The 18272-nt window shown below is 40.7% G+C and overlaps 5 protein-coding genes across 7 annotated transcripts; 3 read left to right on the plus strand and 2 right to left on the minus strand.

The window, feature by feature from the left end:
• Positions 1-166: 166 nt before the first annotated feature.
• On the minus strand, positions 167-8866 carry LOC130696564 (NFX1-type zinc finger-containing protein 1-like). Its single transcript, XM_057519647.2, has 16 exons — positions 8623-8866; positions 7183-8339; positions 7028-7106; positions 6437-6970; positions 6161-6355; positions 5231-6104; positions 5081-5164; positions 4789-5024; positions 4229-4729; positions 2904-4160; positions 2441-2835; positions 2139-2380; positions 1909-2080; positions 1735-1846; positions 1450-1649; positions 167-1389 (listed from the first exon to the last, which is right to left on the minus strand). Exons 2-16 carry the CDS (start codon positions 8295-8297, stop codon positions 474-476), a joined length of 6912 nt encoding a protein of 2303 aa, XP_057375630.1. The 5' UTR covers positions 8298-8339; positions 8623-8866; the 3' UTR covers positions 167-473.
• A 933-nt stretch (positions 8867-9799) lies between these two features.
• LOC130696613 (baculoviral IAP repeat-containing protein 7-like) lies at positions 9800-11974 on the plus strand. 2 transcript variants are annotated; one of them, XM_057519709.2, is made up of 7 exons: positions 9800-10091; positions 10149-10307; positions 10390-10572; positions 10633-11068; positions 11139-11431; positions 11494-11622; positions 11683-11974. In XM_057519709.2, exons 1-7 carry the CDS (start codon positions 9854-9856, stop codon positions 11745-11747), a joined length of 1503 nt encoding a protein of 500 aa, XP_057375692.1. In that variant the 5' UTR covers positions 9800-9853; the 3' UTR covers positions 11748-11974. The 2 variants fall into 2 exon arrangements, with proteins under 2 accessions (XP_057375692.1, XP_057375691.1); XM_057519708.1 differs by having other exon boundaries at positions 9802-10091; positions 10375-10572.
• A 328-nt stretch (positions 11975-12302) lies between these two features.
• Positions 12303-13550, plus strand: LOC130696656 (protein Abitram-like). Of its 2 annotated transcripts, none has more exons than XM_057519762.1 (3): positions 12303-12377; positions 12580-12651; positions 12914-13550. In XM_057519762.1, exon 3 carries the CDS (start codon positions 13030-13032, stop codon positions 13543-13545), a length of 516 nt encoding a protein of 171 aa, XP_057375745.1. In that variant the 5' UTR covers positions 12303-12377; positions 12580-12651; positions 12914-13029; the 3' UTR covers positions 13546-13550. The 2 variants fall into 2 exon arrangements, with proteins under 2 accessions (XP_057375745.1, XP_057375744.1); XM_057519761.1 differs by having other exon boundaries at positions 12317-12473.
• A 100-nt stretch (positions 13551-13650) lies between these two features.
• LOC130696664 (gametocyte-specific factor 1-like) lies at positions 13651-14258 on the minus strand. Its single transcript, XM_057519770.2, has 3 exons — positions 14066-14258; positions 13877-14006; positions 13651-13809 (listed from the first exon to the last, which is right to left on the minus strand). The coding sequence occupies exons 1-3, from the start codon at positions 14153-14155 to the stop codon at positions 13718-13720; spliced, it is 312 nt and encodes a 103-aa protein (XP_057375753.1). The 5' UTR covers positions 14156-14258; the 3' UTR covers positions 13651-13717.
• Positions 14259-14542: 284 nt separating this feature from the next.
• LOC130696589 (uncharacterized) lies at positions 14543-17966 on the plus strand. The gene is made up of 9 exons (XM_057519677.2): positions 14543-15308; positions 15366-15674; positions 15734-16001; positions 16082-16320; positions 16378-16708; positions 16779-16910; positions 16984-17165; positions 17245-17343; positions 17413-17966. Exons 1-9 carry the CDS (start codon positions 14859-14861, stop codon positions 17518-17520), a joined length of 2118 nt encoding a protein of 705 aa, XP_057375660.1. The 5' UTR covers positions 14543-14858; the 3' UTR covers positions 17521-17966.
• The last annotated feature ends 306 nt before the right edge of the window (positions 17967-18272 follow it).

Below are 18272 nucleotides of genomic sequence, written 5' to 3' on the forward strand. Positions count from 1 at the left end.
GCTAACTGAGTAAGAACGAGGTTTTCGTGCACCCACTCTAAAAAACAGCTTTTTTTCTCTGTTCCTTTCGTGGTTAATTGAGTCAGCACGCTTAGTAGATAAACGGCCTCGTCATAGCCGATCGGCTAAAATGCAAATACTTATAGGTAGGTCAGCACTACAAGGCTAAGTAGGTCCAATCTATTAGTCGCTATTACTCAGAGAACAGAATAATTTCTACCTGACAGACACAAATTACATCAACTTTGAGGCTCATTATGTTTACACTTCTTGATGACACGAGCATTTGGTTTAGAATCTAGGAAGCGTAAAATGTTAGTTCAAAATTGAGTGTTGCTGTAAGAGCTTTGAAACACAATAACGAAAAGCAATTTCTGTGTAAAATAGGAAGAACGTTAAAAACAATCAGTCAACAAGCCAACATAAAGAATTTAAAAAAAAATGAAATAGAAAATGTTGTCTTACCGGAGAGATTAATCCAAGCATTCAGGACATTGGGGATGGCGGCTACGACAAAAAACCGCCTCGCAGGACGGTATCGTGCATTTCACCCACAATTCACTACTCATGTTGAGACGTTGAACGAGGGTCTTATTTGCCGAGCTAGCCAAGTTAACACCAAAAAACTTTGACTTGCGATCAAGCCACTCCAAAATGTAGTTTTCTTCACTGCTAGTCCACTGATTCCCCTTAAGTAGATGAGACGCTTTGTCCAGCTGCCTCTGATCAACACGGACGGATGCTGGTACTGTAGCGGAAAGGGTGTCTACAGCAAATAATTGTCGATGCAAATCAAAACGTTTCCACGCACTCAACAACTCGAGATAGTATCCTTGGCCAGAATTTGCGTATTTCTCCATGTACTTAAATCCGATTGATGTCCGAGTTTTAACGTAATCCACTGATGTTTCGCTCAATACAAAGACGTCCTTCTTCTTGGGCTGCTCAATGGAATCCATGGAATATTTCTTCGTGGTGTCTTTTACGAGGTAATACAAAAGATAAGTGATTTGCATGCGATACAATAAATCCCAACGTTCATCTCTACTAAGGCTGCGAAGTGATACGCCCTGAGTAAGGACTGAATTCAATTGTGCCTCAAACTCAACTCCAGGTGCCTTCAGCTTGATCAAAGATTTACGCATCTTTTCGATATGTTGGATAACCATTTTATCGTCCTGGGTAACGTCCCATTTGATACTGGTCAAATCCAAGTAGAAGTTTTTGATTTCGTCACCGTAACGGAAACAGTGTCGGATGGCCTGTCCACACTGCGGACATGATGGGCACCGAATATTGCAAACGCTGTTTTCACTCTCACCGTTTCCGTATATCAATTCGTCCATTTCTTCCACTTCGACATAGTGGCCGCAATCAAGATAGATATACCTAAACGTTTAAAATGTTTAATATTAATGTAAATTCGAAGTTTAATTGGGGGGTTTATACCTTGCTTTAGGGTTGTAGTTGGGTATCTTAACGTAAGCACAGGACGGGCATTTGGGCGGACAAATTTCACCGCAAAGACTATTACAATTATGCCCACAACTAAACTTTTTTTTGCATGGTTTGTCACACGGAGCTCGCTTACAGAATTCATAACACGGATGGTCACATGTCGCATGAGGACACTCCCATTCACACTTTTTCTAAATAAACCAAACAATCATTATTTCAATTTTTAAAAAATCAAACAAGAAATCATTACATGAAATAGAATTTTTTTAACAATACCTCGCAAGGAACACACTCATTACAGCATTGTTCCGCGCACTTTTGATGAGAACATTGATAGCCACAAGGTTTTTTGCATGGCGGACAAGCTTGGCCACACTGCGCTTCGCATCTGCCAAACCAGAAGTAAAATGAGAGAACAAAAACATCACTGTAAAAGATGATTGAGTATACTTGTGACCACATATAAGGATCTTTTTGCAGCGCTGAACGCAGGCGGAATGGAACTGGTTTACTTGGCATTCGTTGCAACTTGCAGTGCAACGATGACCACAAGCCAATTTTGCCTTGCATGGAAAGGTGCAGTTGCCCATCTCTAACTTCTTAGCGTCCAGAACAGCTTGATCTGAAAATGTAAACAATCATTTCTGCTCGTTCGATCCGACTTTAAGGTTTTTCAGTACCTGCATATCGAAGACGACATTCTCCGCGCAAACCATGACCACACGGCAGAGGAACTCCTTCGAGTTCGACTTCTTGTCGACACGAGTTTGTAGCGCATTGCTCTCGACAACTGAGCTTGCAGCGATGTCCGCAATGCAGTTTCCTCTCACACATGGAAATACAGTCACTCCTGGATACCTTTTTCCCACACTCGACTTTCACTTTGTGCCCGCATTTCGGAATCTCCTTCTCAACCTCAACTCTAGGAAAGAAACTCGTTTGAAGTGGATTAATAAATGACGATACGTGAACTTGACTTTACCGACAGAAGACATTTCTCAATTGTTTGTTGCTCTCTTTGGATCCACATTTTATGCGGCAGCTGTGGCCACACGGCAATTCCTTCACCTCTTCGACAATACAAGTCAATGCGAGTCTCTTCTCCAATGGGACTCCACATTTCGTAGGAACCGTGTGTCGACATCCTAGTACCTGCTCGATTCGAACGTTACAGAAGGCTGTTTCAGCAGAAATAGAGCACGGAACACGTGCCAGGTGATTACACGGTAATCGTTTCTCAACAAGCTCGCCACAGATGTTTTCTTCCAAAGAAGATCCTTCCCCACAAACTACGTTCCAAACGTGACCACAAGCACGTTTTAACGAAATTGGTACAAAGCATATTTCTTTGCTTGGCTCACGGAAACATGGCATGTCCTGGTAATAAATAATTAATAATTTAAAAAGGTTCTACTGGACGGGTGTTTCAACCAAGAGATTTGTACCTTAGTATGACCACACCTCAACTGCTTTGAAACCGTTTCTTTACAAGTATGTGCAGTTGTACGGTCATGACAAGGTAATGAACAATAGTGTCCACAATCAAGGGGTACTCCACATTTGATTTTACATTTTTCTTGGGCTTTTATCTCCTGCTCACTGCAACGAATGGTGACCATGTGATGGCATGGTAAGGTGTAATTAATCATCACAGTGCAAGGGATGCTCTTGTCGATCTGTTGCGCACAAGGAAGACGAATTTCGTGTCCACAATCCAGCATCTTTAACGGTTCGGCTTTACATTTCCATTGGCGCAGTTGAAATTCATTGTTCGCGATGGAGCATGGAACCACTTGCATGTGCGAGCAGAGTGGATGGAGTACTTCAGTTTCTTGGTTGCAAACAATTGAACCAATCCCCTCACTGCATCGGACAGGATGCATGTGACCACACCGCAACATCTTCTCTACAATGGTTGTGCAAGGTGGATTCGTGTCCCAACACACGGTTTTGATGCTATGGCCGCATGGAAGAGACCGAAGTATTTCCTGGAGACATCTTTCAATGGGTTTGCAACATATACCCTTTTGTGTATGTCCACATGGCATTCGACGGTTGACTGTAGCCAGGCAAGGGATAACAATTAGTATTCCAGGACAGACGAACTCCGAAACGTGACCGCAGTCTAACTTTTTCTCGTCCATTATGCCACAATCATATTCTGATGGATCGTCAGAACATTTCATCCATTTCGGATGACCGCAGAGCAATTTCTTGCACACCATTTCTTTGCAAGGGAATTGCAATAGAAAATGGTGAATTTTCGATTGATAACAAGGAATTTTTGTAGTGTGGGAACAGGTAAACCTGTGTTCGATTTCCGTTGTGCAAAGTGAATCGTCCGGTGGCACAGAACAAGGAATCTGTTGGCTGTGTCCACATGGAAGTAATTTTTGTACTAAGACGGGACAGGGAATTCTTGAAACATTTGTTTTCTTCGAGCACATGATGTAATGTTCATGCATGCACGGTTTCATAATTACCGGTACACGTTCGTGACATGCAACTTCGAGAATATTTGTCGAGCAGGGCATGGATTGGCTGTGACCACAAGCCAGTGTTTTCTCAACGTTTTCGAGACAATTTCGCGTATGGGATCCGTCCGTGTGACACGTAAGTTTACATCCATGGCCGCAGGGCAGCTCAGCTGCACAAATTTCACGACAAAACGATCCAACAGGAAAATCTTCAGGACGTATTACCTACAAAGTTTAATCAAAGAGTCGGTTATCAAAGAAATGTACGGAAAACGTATGCAAATCCAAAATACTTTATGAACGGTTTGGGTGTGGTAACGGCACTGAAGAGGAATCGCTTCACCAATTTCTCCGTGTTCCAATAAAACCTTTTCCATATGATCCCAAAGTGGACTTGCTGTGGCCAGCATACGGATATTACCCAGAATGTAAAGTCCGTTGCGTGCGCGAGACAGAGCCACGCAGACGCGGTTGTCAATGCGCAGGAAGCCAACAGAGTTACGTGTGTTGTTGCGCACCAAGGACAAAATGATAATGTCATTCTCTTCACCCTGGAAATTGTCAACCACCGTCATACGAACGTCGGCCAATGCATTCGATTTGTAATTTTTGCGAGCGATTAGGAGCTGATGTAGCTGTGCGGTGTAGGTAGCCAAGATGGTGATTCGCTTGCCAGAAACTTGTTTATCTTGCATCAAATACAGAGCTAAGCGAAGGGCCATTGCAACTTCATTCAGATTATAAAAACTGCTTCCTTCCTCCTTCTCCGGATGATTGTGATGATAGAAAAACACCTGAAAACGATAACGTGGTAAAAACTACGAAAAACATTGCAAGAGATGTTTTAAATTACGTCGTTTTGCATTCCCGGAATACGGGGATGGTCATAGACACTACTGTGATTTTCTAATTGCGCGTAGACAGCTGGGACTATCAACCGTGCTATTTCAGGTCGCATTCGATGCTGAACACCGAGTCTAACTGCCTTCATGCCACCCATGATGAGACGTTCAAACAGTGATACGTCCAAATGATATTTCGTTGCCAGCTGGTGTACGTTCACGGACGGTCGCAGCTGCTGGTGATCCCCTAAAATCGAGAATAACTGTGAATAGTTCTTAATTTCAAATGAACGCAATACTTACCAATCATAATCAAGTGTTGGCAATCGGCCGTTAATGAACACACAATGTGCGACTCGAGAACTTCAGCGGCTTCTTCCACGATAACTATCATAGAAATATTATATTAAGCGGATTAAATTTTTTAAAAAGCAAAACGTTTACAAGGTATACCTATTTTGGATTTAAGTGATTCGAGTAGTGTCCGATTTTTAGCTGCTCCCGTGGTGGTCATGCCAACAACGTCTGCAGTACGACAAAGAGCAGCAAGTGCCTCACCCTTGAGTTCATTATATTCTTTGATATTTTCTTCGTAGTCCTTTTCTGTATCACGTAAATCTTGGTTAACGATGTCCTGGTAGCTGCGTTTCCACTGCGCAAAGAGCATCCAGCGTTTGCTTAATGGCATAGTCATGATTTCATTGGCTGAAACTTCCGACTCGCAAGTCTCGTAAGGCATCGCTAAAAGCAAATCACGAATGGACTGCATTCTCTCCATTTGATTGTGGGCGAAATTTGCGAATATTTTCTCCTCCATATCTTCATGGCCTTCTTCGGTTTCACACCACGGGACATATTCGCCATCATCAACGTTATCAGTAACAGGATTGGGCAACACTGCAGGGCTGATTTCTTCCCTGGCCAAACGTAACTCCTCTGAGTAGTCTTCATCGTCGACTATGTCTTCGTTCATGTCGTTGTCAATACGGTCAGGTATTTCAATATCTTCGGGTAGAAATTCAAAGGCGCTTTCCTCTCTCATAGCTGTGGCCGCTTTCGCTACTTGGCTCCTATTGCGATGATTCATTCGTATTTCACGGAGTACTTTAAACAGTTGACGATGGTTTGACCAGCCGAGCCACCACTTGAGGATGTTGGCTTTACGTTTTTGTTTACATTGGCGCCGGTCTGCGTGTTCAAACACCTCCGATATTTCAGCGCTGATGACACCTCTACCTTTCAATTCAGCAACTTGGAGAATCTCGAATTGTGTTTGGCGCATTTTCCGTTGAATAACATCAATTTGCACCTCCATTTTGGCCCGTATCTGAAATACAATTTGATTAATTTTCATAAAAACTGATTAACTGGATTTTAATGTACCTCTTTCATTCGGTAAAAGTAATAAAGGTAATTAGAATCGGAGTATTGGCCATGTTGCTGAGTTTGCATGACTCTGGATTTAACTTGATGCAAACTATAAGCTTCCAGTTTCGATGACTTCGACTGGCTTCCAATGCGAATGATTTTATTAGTCGTGCCAAGTATCCCTTCCAAAAACTGGTCCAAAGCGTGATTCTACATAATTCGAATTTCAAGCGGTAAATAAATTTTAAATGTTTCATTCGAGATGTGATATAAATTAAATAGATTGTTTACCGTATAGCATATAACGACGACCGGTGTTCGGCTATCTTGCCAGTTTTTACCATGTTTCTTCCATAAAATTTTGTTTTTTAACCGCCAATCCATCCCTGAGGTTAACTGCAACTTGGGTGATAGATTTCCTATGTCTCCATTTTTTCCTTGCCAGAGATTTTGGTTTTCAAGCAATGAACGCAGTATTCGCAGGGCTAAGAATGTTTTGCCTGTGCCAGGTGGTCCTTGAATAAGTGCCACTCGATTTGTAAGGGCTTGCTGCAAGGCCTCGCATTGTCTCTTATCCAGACCCAAATTTTCAGCACTTGGCCAGGTTGTGAAGTCCATTAAGGTTTGAATTCTCAGAGGGGACTCTTTATCATTTCTAAGCATGTAAACTGGTGAGTCTGCGAGATACGATGGGATCATTTGACCTTTTTCCAAGCCAAGAAAGTAATCCAACATCGGGAAAGACTCGTAAGTGAAATCCTGCAGTACTTTAAGGACAGCCCGGTAGGGTTCAAAGAATACGACTGATTCGAGCATCACGTACACCTAGCAAAACACACGGTTAAGAAAATTAAGATATACGTAGTATAAAAATACTATTACCTTTTCTGTGAAATTATTTGGCAGGTCTGATGATTCGAGGGCCAATGTGACCTGGCCATCTGCCAGTTCTTGTGGGTGGCTAAGTCATGAGGAAAGTTAAATCTCGTAAGTATTCACTTCGAAATCCATATTATGTAAAGGGTGAAAATGTAAACCTGTTTGCAACGCTGGCTACGATGACTTCTTTCATTCCGTCCCACAGGCAAACGAGCGATCCGTGAATAAGACGCCGACTCGTGATCCAATTTACTCGTGGCAATCTCTCAAACTTAACCTTGTAAAACCGCCAAGATGTTTCGCGTTCTGGAACAAGGTGTCTGTCCTGGACCAGGCCGCTCCGTCTGAAGGTTACGTTGTAGTAAATCCTCACTTCCTGGACACCCCGCGGCCCAATCTGCCCAGATAACACTTTGGCCATGCCTTGTCGAAGTGGTTGCATAAAATCTTCCATCAAAAGACGAAATTGAACGTCTCGATAAGTTTCAAGATCGCGATAAGCTCGACGAAGTAGATTGGGCCTAAGAAAGACTTGTTCCGGCCAGAAGATATCGTGTTGATTTGGTACAACGTTCCAGTCGGTGATGTCGTCTGGTGGTTCACCAAGTAACGACTCCTCTGAAGTTCCAGAACCTAAAGCTGTTATATCGCCGGACGTGTTTTGGGTTTCGTTTCCCGAATCATCTTGCATCTTGTCCCCGGTTAGCATACTCTGAATGAGCTGAAGACGTTCAATAATTCGTGGTTGGAGCCCAAGATCCTGGATGGATTGGCCCTGAGTTGTGTTACAAAGATCAATAAAAAAATTTGGGCGGATAGCAACAGCCGCATTGGACGCGACGGTAATGTACAGGCTTGTTGTTTTACAAAGTGCTCTGAACAAATCTTCAAGCCTAAGCTTTTTACCAGAATTTTCGATGTCCAGTCTTGAAATATTAGTACAACACAAACCAAACTGGTGGTATAATTTTTTCTTTTCCATCATCTTGGCCATCTTCCTCAAATCGACATCCCCAAGCCTTTTGGATAGGCCACCTAGGATCAACCAGATGACTTCCGTGTCAGTTGGGTGAAACTCTTCTAAACCAGCCAATATTTTTTGAAGCCGAGAAAACATTTCGATTGGCGCCAGTTTGTCTCGTTCGTTGTACAGCTGACGTAGGGAAACGTTCGGTCCATGAACGGCATCCGTAGATTTCCGTTTGGTTTCCTTTTCAACTTTTTCCCTCCTTCTCTTAGCTTTCTTCTTAGGTGAGCTCGTTTGCCAAACCATTTTCGTAGAGCGGCGTATCACCAACTGATGTTTTTGTTGATACTAAACACATAATATAATGTCAGTAGAACCATTCCGTAATGTTCGGTCCATATCAGTAAGCCAGTGAGTCACATTTTAAAACATTTGGTAAGCATTGATCATGATAAAAGTACAATAAAAACAATTGTCGTAGAGTTCCAATGAAAGATAGGAAGCTATGATTAAAAATTTAAGCATGTTTTGTACTACCTACTACTTCTATTTCGACACGAAGGTATGCAGACGGTAAACAACAATTATGATTCATGAACAGTTACGCCAATGTTTCCATGAAACTACTTACAGTTTTTTCCGTGAATAAGATACTTTATGCTTGACTTGTAGGAAGACAAACAAGTTGAAAAAGCGATGATGATTCACTCAGCCCGACAAGATTTTAGGCAAGCTTGCATTTATCAGTTTTACGCAATTCCAATTCATGTAAAGAAGATAACAAAACAGATCACTTTGACTCACTTTGTAGCAAACACTGCGAGTCGGTAGTTCAACCGTTTTCATTATGGTGAGTTACAACAATTGGAAACGCAATCGACGTCGTGCAGACGTAAAAACTGGACATTTAGGCTAGGGACGCAAAGATCTGAACTGTGTGACCTTATAACGTCGTCTGAATTAGGAGTTACCTTGGAAAAGTACGAGTCGTTTTTTTTCGTAAAGCGATAAGAGGTGAGATTACCACCTAAGATGTTTATTACGAGATTTTTCTTTATATCCAAATTTTGCTAAAGTCTTGCCTGAAAAATCAAAAATCAAAGCACAATGAGCCACGATATATATTTGTATTTTATTGTTTGACTTGGGTTAAGGCAACAAGTACCTCAAAATGGCGTCTTACAGTCCAGACCATAAATATAACGTTAAAAGGGCTGATTATGTCTAACAATCGGTTATCTCTGGTTATCTGAACCGTAAGTGTTTGATTCCTAGGTTTCGTTAGCAGTCGTCGGCATCAATTTTTTTTTTACAACGTGTGCTTTGTAATCTTTGTATTTTTCATTTCTTATCTTCTGTCTTTTTTAAAGCTAATACTTCTATTGTTACATCAATGGCATGTGAGGCTATTGGCATATATCGTTAACCGGGAAAACGATGAGCGAAACTATCACATTTTCTTCTTGTTTCTTCCCAAAATGATTTTGGCATTATAGGCAAAAAGTAATATTTTTTTCTCCCGAAAAACACTGAACCAACACACTCGATATCGGCCTTGGGTCGTACCTCTCCAGGCGCCATCTTTTAAAACGATGCGGGGCAATCGGGGTAAACTCCTATTTTTGCCCCACCCCGCCCTGGTTAATGTAGTGGTTCCCCCGGTTCCCCCTTATGGCTATCTTCTAGGCGGGTTGGAACCCCGATTAAAGCCAATCGGGGTTGATTCATAATTTACCCACTCTTACGCAAAGAGGCTTGTAATAGATATGACAACGTTGATCCTTTATTTTTGTATTTTGACAGAACGGTGTCAGGGTTTCAGGGTTGTGTTCTGACGTCGTACGTACGGTTCTGTTTTCATCATGCCCCAGGAATGGATAGTTCTTAAACGAGAAGATATTCGTTTACGAACTTTCAATGAACATTTTTCTGCTACATTTTTAAACCCACTTGTATTAGCTAAGGCTGGTTTCTTCTATGTTGGGGTTGATGATCAGGTTCAGTGTGCATTCTGCAGAGGAGTGGTGAAAGATTGGGAGGTAGATGATGACCCAATAAGAGAACATCAGCGACTATTTCCGTCATGTCCTTTTGTACTGGGTTAGTTTTTAAATCTTGAAAATTTAGACAGAGCAATACTTGTACTGTATTTTTCAGGTTTACCCGTAGGAAATGTACCCTTGGGTGAAGATCAGTCGCCTCATGCCTTGGTTGAGCGGGCAACCTCTCTGCCTGTTCCACAGCAAATGAACACAGGATTTGGAGCCACACACCATTTTACTTCACAAATGAGACCAAATGCCTTCCCAGATACAGGTAAAAAAACACTGAAAATGCCTTGCCAATATAATTTAAGGGTAATTTAACTTGTACATTTTTGTAGAACTGAGATCTTCAGAAAACATGCAGTTAAATGCTTTAGTTGGAGAAAACTTAGAAGAATTGGGTATAACAAAACATAGCGGGCCACGTTACATAACATACGCTACCCTTGATGCACGATTAAAAAGTTATGGCCATTGGCCACCTCAACTAAAGCAGACTCCGCGGGCGATGGCTCAGGCCGGCTTCTTCCATCTTGGTAGCAATTACTTAGATTAAAACATGTTTTTTTACATCACATTATTGTAATTCTATCTAGGTACAAATGACCATGTAAATTGTTTTCATTGTGGATCGGGATTAAGAAACTGGGAGCCAGAAGATGACCCATGGCTTGAGCACGCTCGCTGGTTCCCTCAGTGTCGTTTTGTAATGTTGATGAAGGGTGAACAGTACATCAAAGAAGCGACCGAATCAATGTCTGCTCCTAAAGTTAGGCACTCCCTGGCGACTTCAGTGGGTAGTCAACCTTCCCCACCAAGGGAGATTTCTGAGGCCGAGTTGCGAATTTTACTAGGCACCCCCGTTGTACAGACCGTTTTAGCAATGGGTGTGGATCTTTCGCGCGTTAAGCAGGCCTTGAAATACCAAATACGCAATACTGGGCAGCCTTTCGGTACTGTTGATTCACTTCTCGAAGCAGCTATTGAGTTCCAGCATTACAATGAACATCGCCAATCATTGGAAAATGGCAAGTAAGTATTTCAGTAGATCAGGCTTCTATGGAAAAAGTAAATTGGGTGCTTCACTTCCTTTTCTCTTAAGCTATGAGGATGTGGAATGGCCATCGACCACATCTTTGCCTTCAGTTGGCCGGCATTCTTCTTCAGCAGAAAACACGAGGGAAGAAAATTCCATTTCACTTTCTGGGAGTGATGCCCGTAGAAGAATTACTCATGAAGATGCACCGTTGTCCTCGCAAATCAGATCTGAAACACATGCGCATCGGGAAGTCGCAATTCCAAAGGTGCTAGAAAACTCCGAAAAAGCAACAGGAAATCTCGGTATATCAGAAGTATCAGCCCAGCTTGGTAGCCAATGCAATGAAACTGATAGAAGTAATTCAGTCAAAAGCACAATTTTTATGAATTCGTTCTCATTATTTTATTTCGAATTGTAGCTCAAATTTTAGAGGAGGAGATACGACGCCTTAAGGAAGCGCGTCTCTGCAAAGTGTGCCTTGACGAGGAAGTATCAATTGCATACATTCCTTGTGGGCACATAGTAACATGCGTACAGTGTGCAGCTGGTAAAATAATTATTAACAATAAAGTATGTATTGAAATTTAATTTGTTGAACATTCTATAGCATTGGAACATTGTCCTTTGTGCCGAAAAAACATTAAGGGCACTGTACGCATCTTCTTGTCCTAAATCCGTTTGGAACGATACGTTTGCTAACGCAGTTATTAAACAATAGGACCCCCAGTATGATGTCCACAGTAAAATCCTAAGCTTTGAAAAATTTACCATTTTGTAAATTGAGAAATTTCACTGTTAATAAGTGTTTGGTACAGATCCGGTTTAGTTTTTACCTAAACTATTGTAAATTTCCTGAAAACCCACCGGCTTTAGTCTCAAATAAAACGAAACATCTCCTACCTCGATGACAAGGTGATGTTGGAAATGCTGCTGGTTTTGCAGTGTAATTTATGTTACCGACCGTGTTTGTTTGAAGGTGAGTTTTATTGCATGGAAATTGACGCCAGGTTGCATGTACAATGCATGCATCACACAATGGCAAATTTAAAATGTGCCTTTTGCTCTAAATTGACGTCAATAATTTTAATTGTTTTAGACTAGCTGTTACATTTACGTCTTTTTAGTATTATTAATTTCAACCTGTAGCATTTTAGGGCGCTAGAGGCGCTAAGAATACGGGGAGCGATAATCGGTGGTACCAATCAGAATAGCTCCAGCCCATACGTTGTATCGTTTACATATCTCTCGTCGTCTGCATTCGAAATACGTGCTGCAGTGTGCTCGTTGTTGCTCGAAATCTAAGTAAGTAAAAATACTATGCATTCGAATCTCTCGCCCCACTTACATTCTCCTGAGTGCAATGAACTGATTCGTTTACTTTTGGAGTGTCATAAAGAGGTAATTTTTACCTGTTGAATGCAAGGCGTGAGTATACAAACTCACCGTGTGGTCAACCCAATCAAAAACTATGTGCTAATAGAAAAACTGTGACTTTTTTCCGTAGAACCCGGTTGGAAGATTCGTTGGTTTTTGCAACAAACAAGATACATTAATGGTTGCTTGCTTAAAACGAGAGGTATGAGTGTTAATATTTTTTTGTTAGCAAAGAAATTGATGGCCAAAAATGTATTACATCAATGAGTCAATCAAGCATTTAAACCATGATATGTTATGAATACCAGGTTATTCCTGTGTGATTGTTGGACATCATATAATTTTGTTTCTCATATTGAAGCTAACAGTTATTTTGAAAGTCATCTAGGATATAGAAATTTTATCCAAAATTCTCTTTTTGCAGTATAAATCAAACTAAAAGTTTTAAATATTTTTTTTTCTAGCGAGAAACTAATAGAAGCTTGAACGCAGAAAAATCCAAACTCAAACGAGAAGAAGTGCAACGAAGACTACAAGAAAATACTTCTAGCTAACAAACTGCCACAACAGCTCAACTACCATGAATGTACCTCTTGAGGAATCAGTGACCCTGTCTGCCAAGTATCCAAGTGTTATCGATCGTTACTTCACTCGGAGATATATTCAAAGAGAAGGAAAAAACGATACTTGTCTGTTATACCATTCAAATAAGATATGTTTAGTCACTTTAGCCAAAAGCCATGCAATTTTCGAGAAAGGATCTCCCATACGAAAAGTAAACTACAAAGTTGGTGAAAAGCTCGATCGAAGTGACAACAAAGTTCTCGGAAAAAAGAAGCATGGCGGGCAATGTGTAGATGAACATTCGATTCTTTGTATTGTTGAGTGTGAGGATGATTCTGTGTACTGTATAAGAGGAGGTGTCAAGGGTAAATTGATTGAGGTTAATGAAAATCTTATAGAGAATCCTCAGCTACTTTTCAACAAAGCTGAAACTGATGGTTATGTAGCTGTTGTGTTGCAAAAGCTTGGGGTTGAATGTAATATGTCAAATTCTGTTAGCAGAGAGGAATATGACAAAAATATAGATCAGTAAATGTACTTTCACCACTTGTACTCAATATTGAATACTAGAAAAACTTTTATAAAAATCATGAATTGTCTGTATTCTGGTGCACATTTCATGTCAAATCCATAATTTGCATTCACACTGACATAAGAAGAAGTTTTATCAATCATGAAAGACATCACAGTCTTAAACAGCTACTCTAATCACTGTCCCAATTTTCATGATCTTCAAATTGCCTTTGAGCAGGAGGAGGCATGGTTAAATTACCTGTAATTACAGATTTCATCCCATCTGCACACAAAATATTAATTAACACATTTGAAATACATATTTCTGTGGCATTTTGAAGCCAACTTACATGTGACGTGTATGGCATCAATCATTGCAATCCTATCAGGGCACGTCTCTAGGTGTTTTGCTTCATCTTCAGGAGCATAATGATGAAGGGCATTGTATGAGCAAATCACAAATTCTTTATGAAGATTTGCCTATGAATTTTTTGGAAGCAATTAGTCTTGACTAAAATACGAAATCAATTGTGTCATACTCTGCGACAGTTGACAACATGATGATGGGCTCGCGTGACTTTCATTACATGCGTTGGATTATATGGACAAACAAATTTTTGGTTCGACATTATGATTACCAAACAGATTTTTCCTTGATACACGGGCTAAATTCGAGGAACTGATAATCCCTTCTTTAACGACACCAAATTCAAAATCAATTAAAGAATATTTTTTCCCTTTGTTTTTATAAGCTAATGCAAATGCATATGCTAAACAGCAAGTAAACTACAGAAGTGCAGCTGTTAGTCTGTTTTTCTCCCCTTCATTAAAAGCAACCACCTAATAAGGTAACAATTTATTATTTCTAACTTTTAGATTCTATTTGGTTTTTTAAATTATTAGGACAGTAAACGAAAGAATTTTCAACATTTTTTCCTTATTATTGTTATTATTATGTTATTTCGGCTGACATCTAGCGACGAGGTTATCTGTTTCGTTTGTTGGATTGTTGCGCTGAGCTCTACTGTCATAAAATAACGTTTCCCGCTTTTGTTGTTCGCTAAGATTGACGAAATTGCTATCGGATTGCAAACTTCCCTTGTTCGCTTGTTTGTTATAATTTTCAAGTTACAGGAGTTAAAACAGCATAATTGACGTGAAAGTGAACATTTCGTATACAGCTCCCCGTAGGTATACAATGATGTACGATAACTGTCCCAGTTCTTAGACTCGAGGGAGGCCAAGAGTGTGAACGTGTGGACATTAACCGATGCTTTATACCACCAACAGTTTTTATTTATATTTGAAAAAAAAGAAACATATAGTCTGAAGATGAAGATTGAAAATCAGATGGAAACCAAAGATCCTGTTTCATCAGAGATCCTTAATGGAAAAGAAGCTTCAACTTCTAGTGGCCCTGCTGGGAACCTCCAGGTAGAGGAAAAGCGCAGGAGAGCCTGGGAACAATGGTCTGCAGATGATATTGCTGCTTTCTTTGAAGGCCTAAATGAGTTTGGCAAAGATTTTGATGCTATACAAAATTGCCTGTATACTAAGAATAGAAAGAAGAGTCTGGTGAACTCTACCAACATTAAGAATAAAGATCAGGTGCGCCATTTCTACTACAGAACTTGGCACAAGATTTCAAAGTATCTTCTACCAACCCCTGATGAAGGGAAGCGAATGCATAAGGAACTTTATGGATTGATCAATTATGGAGAAATGTGGAAAAAGCTTGGAGGTTATTTTAATGACAGATGTGGAGAGAAACTCAATGAGCTGGTATGTCTTATGATTGTTTGTTCATTCCAGCCATTAATATTTTTATTGGATATCAAGGTTCAACATGGTGTTACATCAGTCAAAATTAAAGGCAAAAGTTACAGAATCAAAACTCCTGTCTGCCCTGCTTTGAAACGTCTTCAATCCACTGGAACAGAATCTCAGAAATTGCCATCCACACCAGAGAGGATTGTGATGGAGCTCACACCCTGCTGCAATGCAGACTTTCTTCGTGTTCAGTCTGTCGCGCATAATCCGCGTATTCGTATTAGCACTGATAGTTCTTCACCTTTATCGAATATTATAAGTTTTCTGACGAAAAAGTGGAAGCCTCGCTCTATTCTCGAAGCCGAGTCTGTGGCTGAGGTATCAGAAGTCCGTTTGATTTCCAACCGTTATTTAACATTTCAACCGATTTATTTTAGGATGAACTAATTATGCGGGTAACACCAGAGATGAAACAAATTGCACCAATTGGCAGTACAAAAAAAGGGCGCAAAAGAACCTACAGTGGCCAAGAACAAATGGATGAAACAGAAGTAAAACTTGAAGTCAAAAGTTGGATTCTTGAAACTTCTGATCAAGTGACGGTGGGAGAGGTTTACACTATTTGTGGTGGTTCCAACGGCCGTCTGCAACTCAATTATGCTTGGGAACGACGTAGTAAACCTGAACATGACGCAGATCGTTCAAGTACGTTGATGCAACTGTTCCCTTTTCTATATTATTCTTATCATCTTGTTTTTGCTTATAAATACTTCATTCATGACCAGCCCGAGACGTCGTATCATTGCTTGGCGCATTGGTTAATATTGCAAAAAGCTCTTTAATGAAGAGCCAACCAAGTGGGGAAATATTTCCTGTCAAGAAGGCCGCCCGTCGCCAGGTCATCGCGTCTCTACCGTCCGACGGTTCTTCGTCTGAATTAGCAGGGGGAGGAGCTAACGCCTCGAGGTCACCACAGAGTGAGGCCAGTCCTACCCAAAATCTTCCGATGGAGTCACCAATTCAGGTAACCGTTAATTTCTTGTACTTTCAACCGATGATTTGTATCTTCTTTCTTCTCTAGTTTTCCCGTATGAGACAACGGCTACGTCGTCCTCTTCGTTATGGTACTTCGTTGAAGCGTGGTTCACTTGCTGCAACACTGAATAAAATGCCCGGCCCATTACCAATTCAAGCGCGACCTCATCCGTCCTCGCTAATGGCGCAATCCACTACAGTTAATATCACCTGGCCACCTGAAGAGAACGGTAACGGAACGGGCTCTTTTGTCTTACAAGTCCAGCTTGATGGTCAACAGCAACAAACCTCTCCTCAAAAGGACATACCGACAGCATCGGTTACTAGTCCGCTCTATTTACCTCCGAAAAAAGGACCTGATATTCAAAATGGAACTGGTAAGAGATAAATTTTTAAGGGTGCCAATAGTTTCATACAAATTTTTTCCTTTATTAAAAAAAAAAAAAGAACTGGACCATGACTTTTTCCGCCCTCCTTCGATTTTATTACACACCCCCGTGAAAGCTGGAGGATCCACCGCTGGCTGGGCCACTGCTTCCACTGCATCGTCGTTGCCTTCTACACCTAATCGTCTACAAGGTAGTAGAAATAAATTAAACCTGCATGCTACAAACTACGTGTCGCATTATCCTTTTTGTTTGCCTTTTATTAGAATGGATGTCGATCTTAATGCCGAACACACCGGAGAAGCATGGAGCGGAATCCTCGTCCGTCAGGAGTATACCATTTTCAATACCCGACAGTTTGAGTAGCTTTTTTGGAGAAAATGGAACTTTTCCTTCTCTAGCTTCCAGTTTGCACAGTGGAGAAGGTTCAACATGGCAAAACAGAGATGTGAGCGATTATTATTAATATCTCGTTTCCATATCATTTTCTTGACGATGTTGGTTTTTGTTTTCTCGTCTCGTTCCAGGGTGATGAAATATCGCTTAGCAGCCTGTTGAACCAGTTGGTTTCACCAGCCAAAAGTACAGCAAGTAGTCGTTACACGGATTTGAAACTTCCGTTCGACGTAAGCCATTATTGCAGTTAAAGCTTTTGCATCTGCGCTTGTATTTCATTGATTTGTTTTTAACCACAGTTGCAGTCATTGGTGGCCGATAACAGCGTTGACCTGACAGCCAAGTTTGCTGAGTTAGCAGCTTCGATAGCTGCTGCTGATGCCAACACATCCAAAAGTCGGCCTTAGATTTCAACACAATAGATCCTTGTTTTTCTTTTCTTTTTTAAATACTTAAATTTGAATCATTAAGAAAACTTTAATGACGGCTCCCATATGTAATTAATCTTGACAGATTGCTTGAAAAACTAGTTTTTGTCCGTTGAAAACTATCAATTCAAGATTCTTACGCACAAGACAAATTTAGCGGTGTCCAGTTCCTTTACTCGTTTGACTGTTATATAGATACTCCGGTACAAAAATCCTTTCCTTCTCATCTACCGCTTTTATTACGTAATCAATTATATCGCATTTCTTTTCTAATCAAAGAAAAATATCTAATCTTCTTTATGTTACATCCTACACGTTCTAGAAAAGCTTTTTACAGTGGATAATATGTCGTCCCTGTCTCATGACCTAAGCCCTTTCATCTCTGGCAATGTAGGAACATGTAATATATATTGATGCAACAGTCATCGTTAGTTCTGATGAGCCGACAAGAAGGAAGAGAACTAGAAACCCCAAGTAAGGCGAGCCAAGAACAATATTGGGTTACACCATTGATTGACTTGGCCAATATCCAGTCACGGCAAATGTGTACATATTCAGGTGACCCACATGCCCTTTCATTGGAACATACGTATAGTATGCGTCTATCACACGTATTGTAGAGGTCATGGCGGCGTGTTTTATTATTGATGTTTGGCGCTTCACCATGTAGAACGATTCGATTTTATAGCTCGTGAAACCTATATTCTACTTTGTTGTCCGCCAAAGGCTTT

Source organism: Daphnia carinata, chromosome 5 (assembly GCF_022539665.2).
Source record: "Daphnia carinata strain CSIRO-1 chromosome 5, CSIRO_AGI_Dcar_HiC_V3, whole genome shotgun sequence".
In the NCBI taxonomy this organism is placed as follows: domain Eukaryota; kingdom Metazoa; phylum Arthropoda; class Branchiopoda; order Diplostraca; family Daphniidae; genus Daphnia; species Daphnia carinata.

What these genes read in the sequence shown, in the direction of transcription:
- LOC130696564 (XM_057519647.2), bottom strand. Translation starts at nt 8,297, where the DNA reads ATGGTTTGGCAAACGAGCTCACCTAAGAAGAAAGCTAAGAGAAGGAGG. An exon ending in ACTTTTACCGAATGAAAGAG is followed by an intron (nt 6,105 to 6,160) that starts GTACATTAAAAT and finishes ATTGTATTTCAG; the next exon opens with ATACGGGCCAAAATGGAGGT. An exon ending in CCAACACTTGATTATGATTG is followed by an intron (nt 5,025 to 5,080) that starts GTAAGTATTGCG and finishes TCTCGATTTTAG; the next exon opens with GGGATCACCAGCAGCTGCGA.
- LOC130696613 (XM_057519708.1), top strand. Translation starts at nt 9,854, where the DNA reads ATGCCCCAGGAATGGATAGTTCTTAAACGAGAAGATATTCGTTTACGA. An exon ending in AAATGCCTTCCCAGATACAG is followed by an intron (nt 10,308 to 10,374) that starts GTAAAAAAACAC and finishes ACATTTTTGTAG; the next exon opens with AACTGAGATCTTCAGAAAAC. An exon ending in ATGCAATGAAACTGATAGAA is followed by an intron (nt 11,432 to 11,493) that starts GTAATTCAGTCA and finishes TTCGAATTGTAG; the next exon opens with CTCAAATTTTAGAGGAGGAG.
- LOC130696656 (XM_057519762.1), top strand. Translation starts at nt 13,030, where the DNA reads ATGAATGTACCTCTTGAGGAATCAGTGACCCTGTCTGCCAAGTATCCA.
- LOC130696664 (XM_057519770.2), bottom strand. Translation starts at nt 14,155, where the DNA reads ATGTCGAACCAAAAATTTGTTTGTCCATATAATCCAACGCATGTAATG. An exon ending in ATGTTGTCAACTGTCGCAGA is followed by an intron (nt 14,007 to 14,065) that starts GTATGACACAAT and finishes AAAAATTCATAG; the next exon opens with GCAAATCTTCATAAAGAATT. An exon ending in TGATGCCATACACGTCACAT is followed by an intron (nt 13,810 to 13,876) that starts GTAAGTTGGCTT and finishes TTTTGTGTGCAG; the next exon opens with ATGGGATGAAATCTGTAATT.
- LOC130696589 (XM_057519677.2), top strand. Translation starts at nt 14,859, where the DNA reads ATGAAGATTGAAAATCAGATGGAAACCAAAGATCCTGTTTCATCAGAG. An exon ending in TACACCTAATCGTCTACAAG is followed by an intron (nt 16,911 to 16,983) that starts GTAGTAGAAATA and finishes GCCTTTTATTAG; the next exon opens with AATGGATGTCGATCTTAATG. An exon ending in CAACATGGCAAAACAGAGAT is followed by an intron (nt 17,166 to 17,244) that starts GTGAGCGATTAT and finishes GTCTCGTTCCAG; the next exon opens with GGTGATGAAATATCGCTTAG.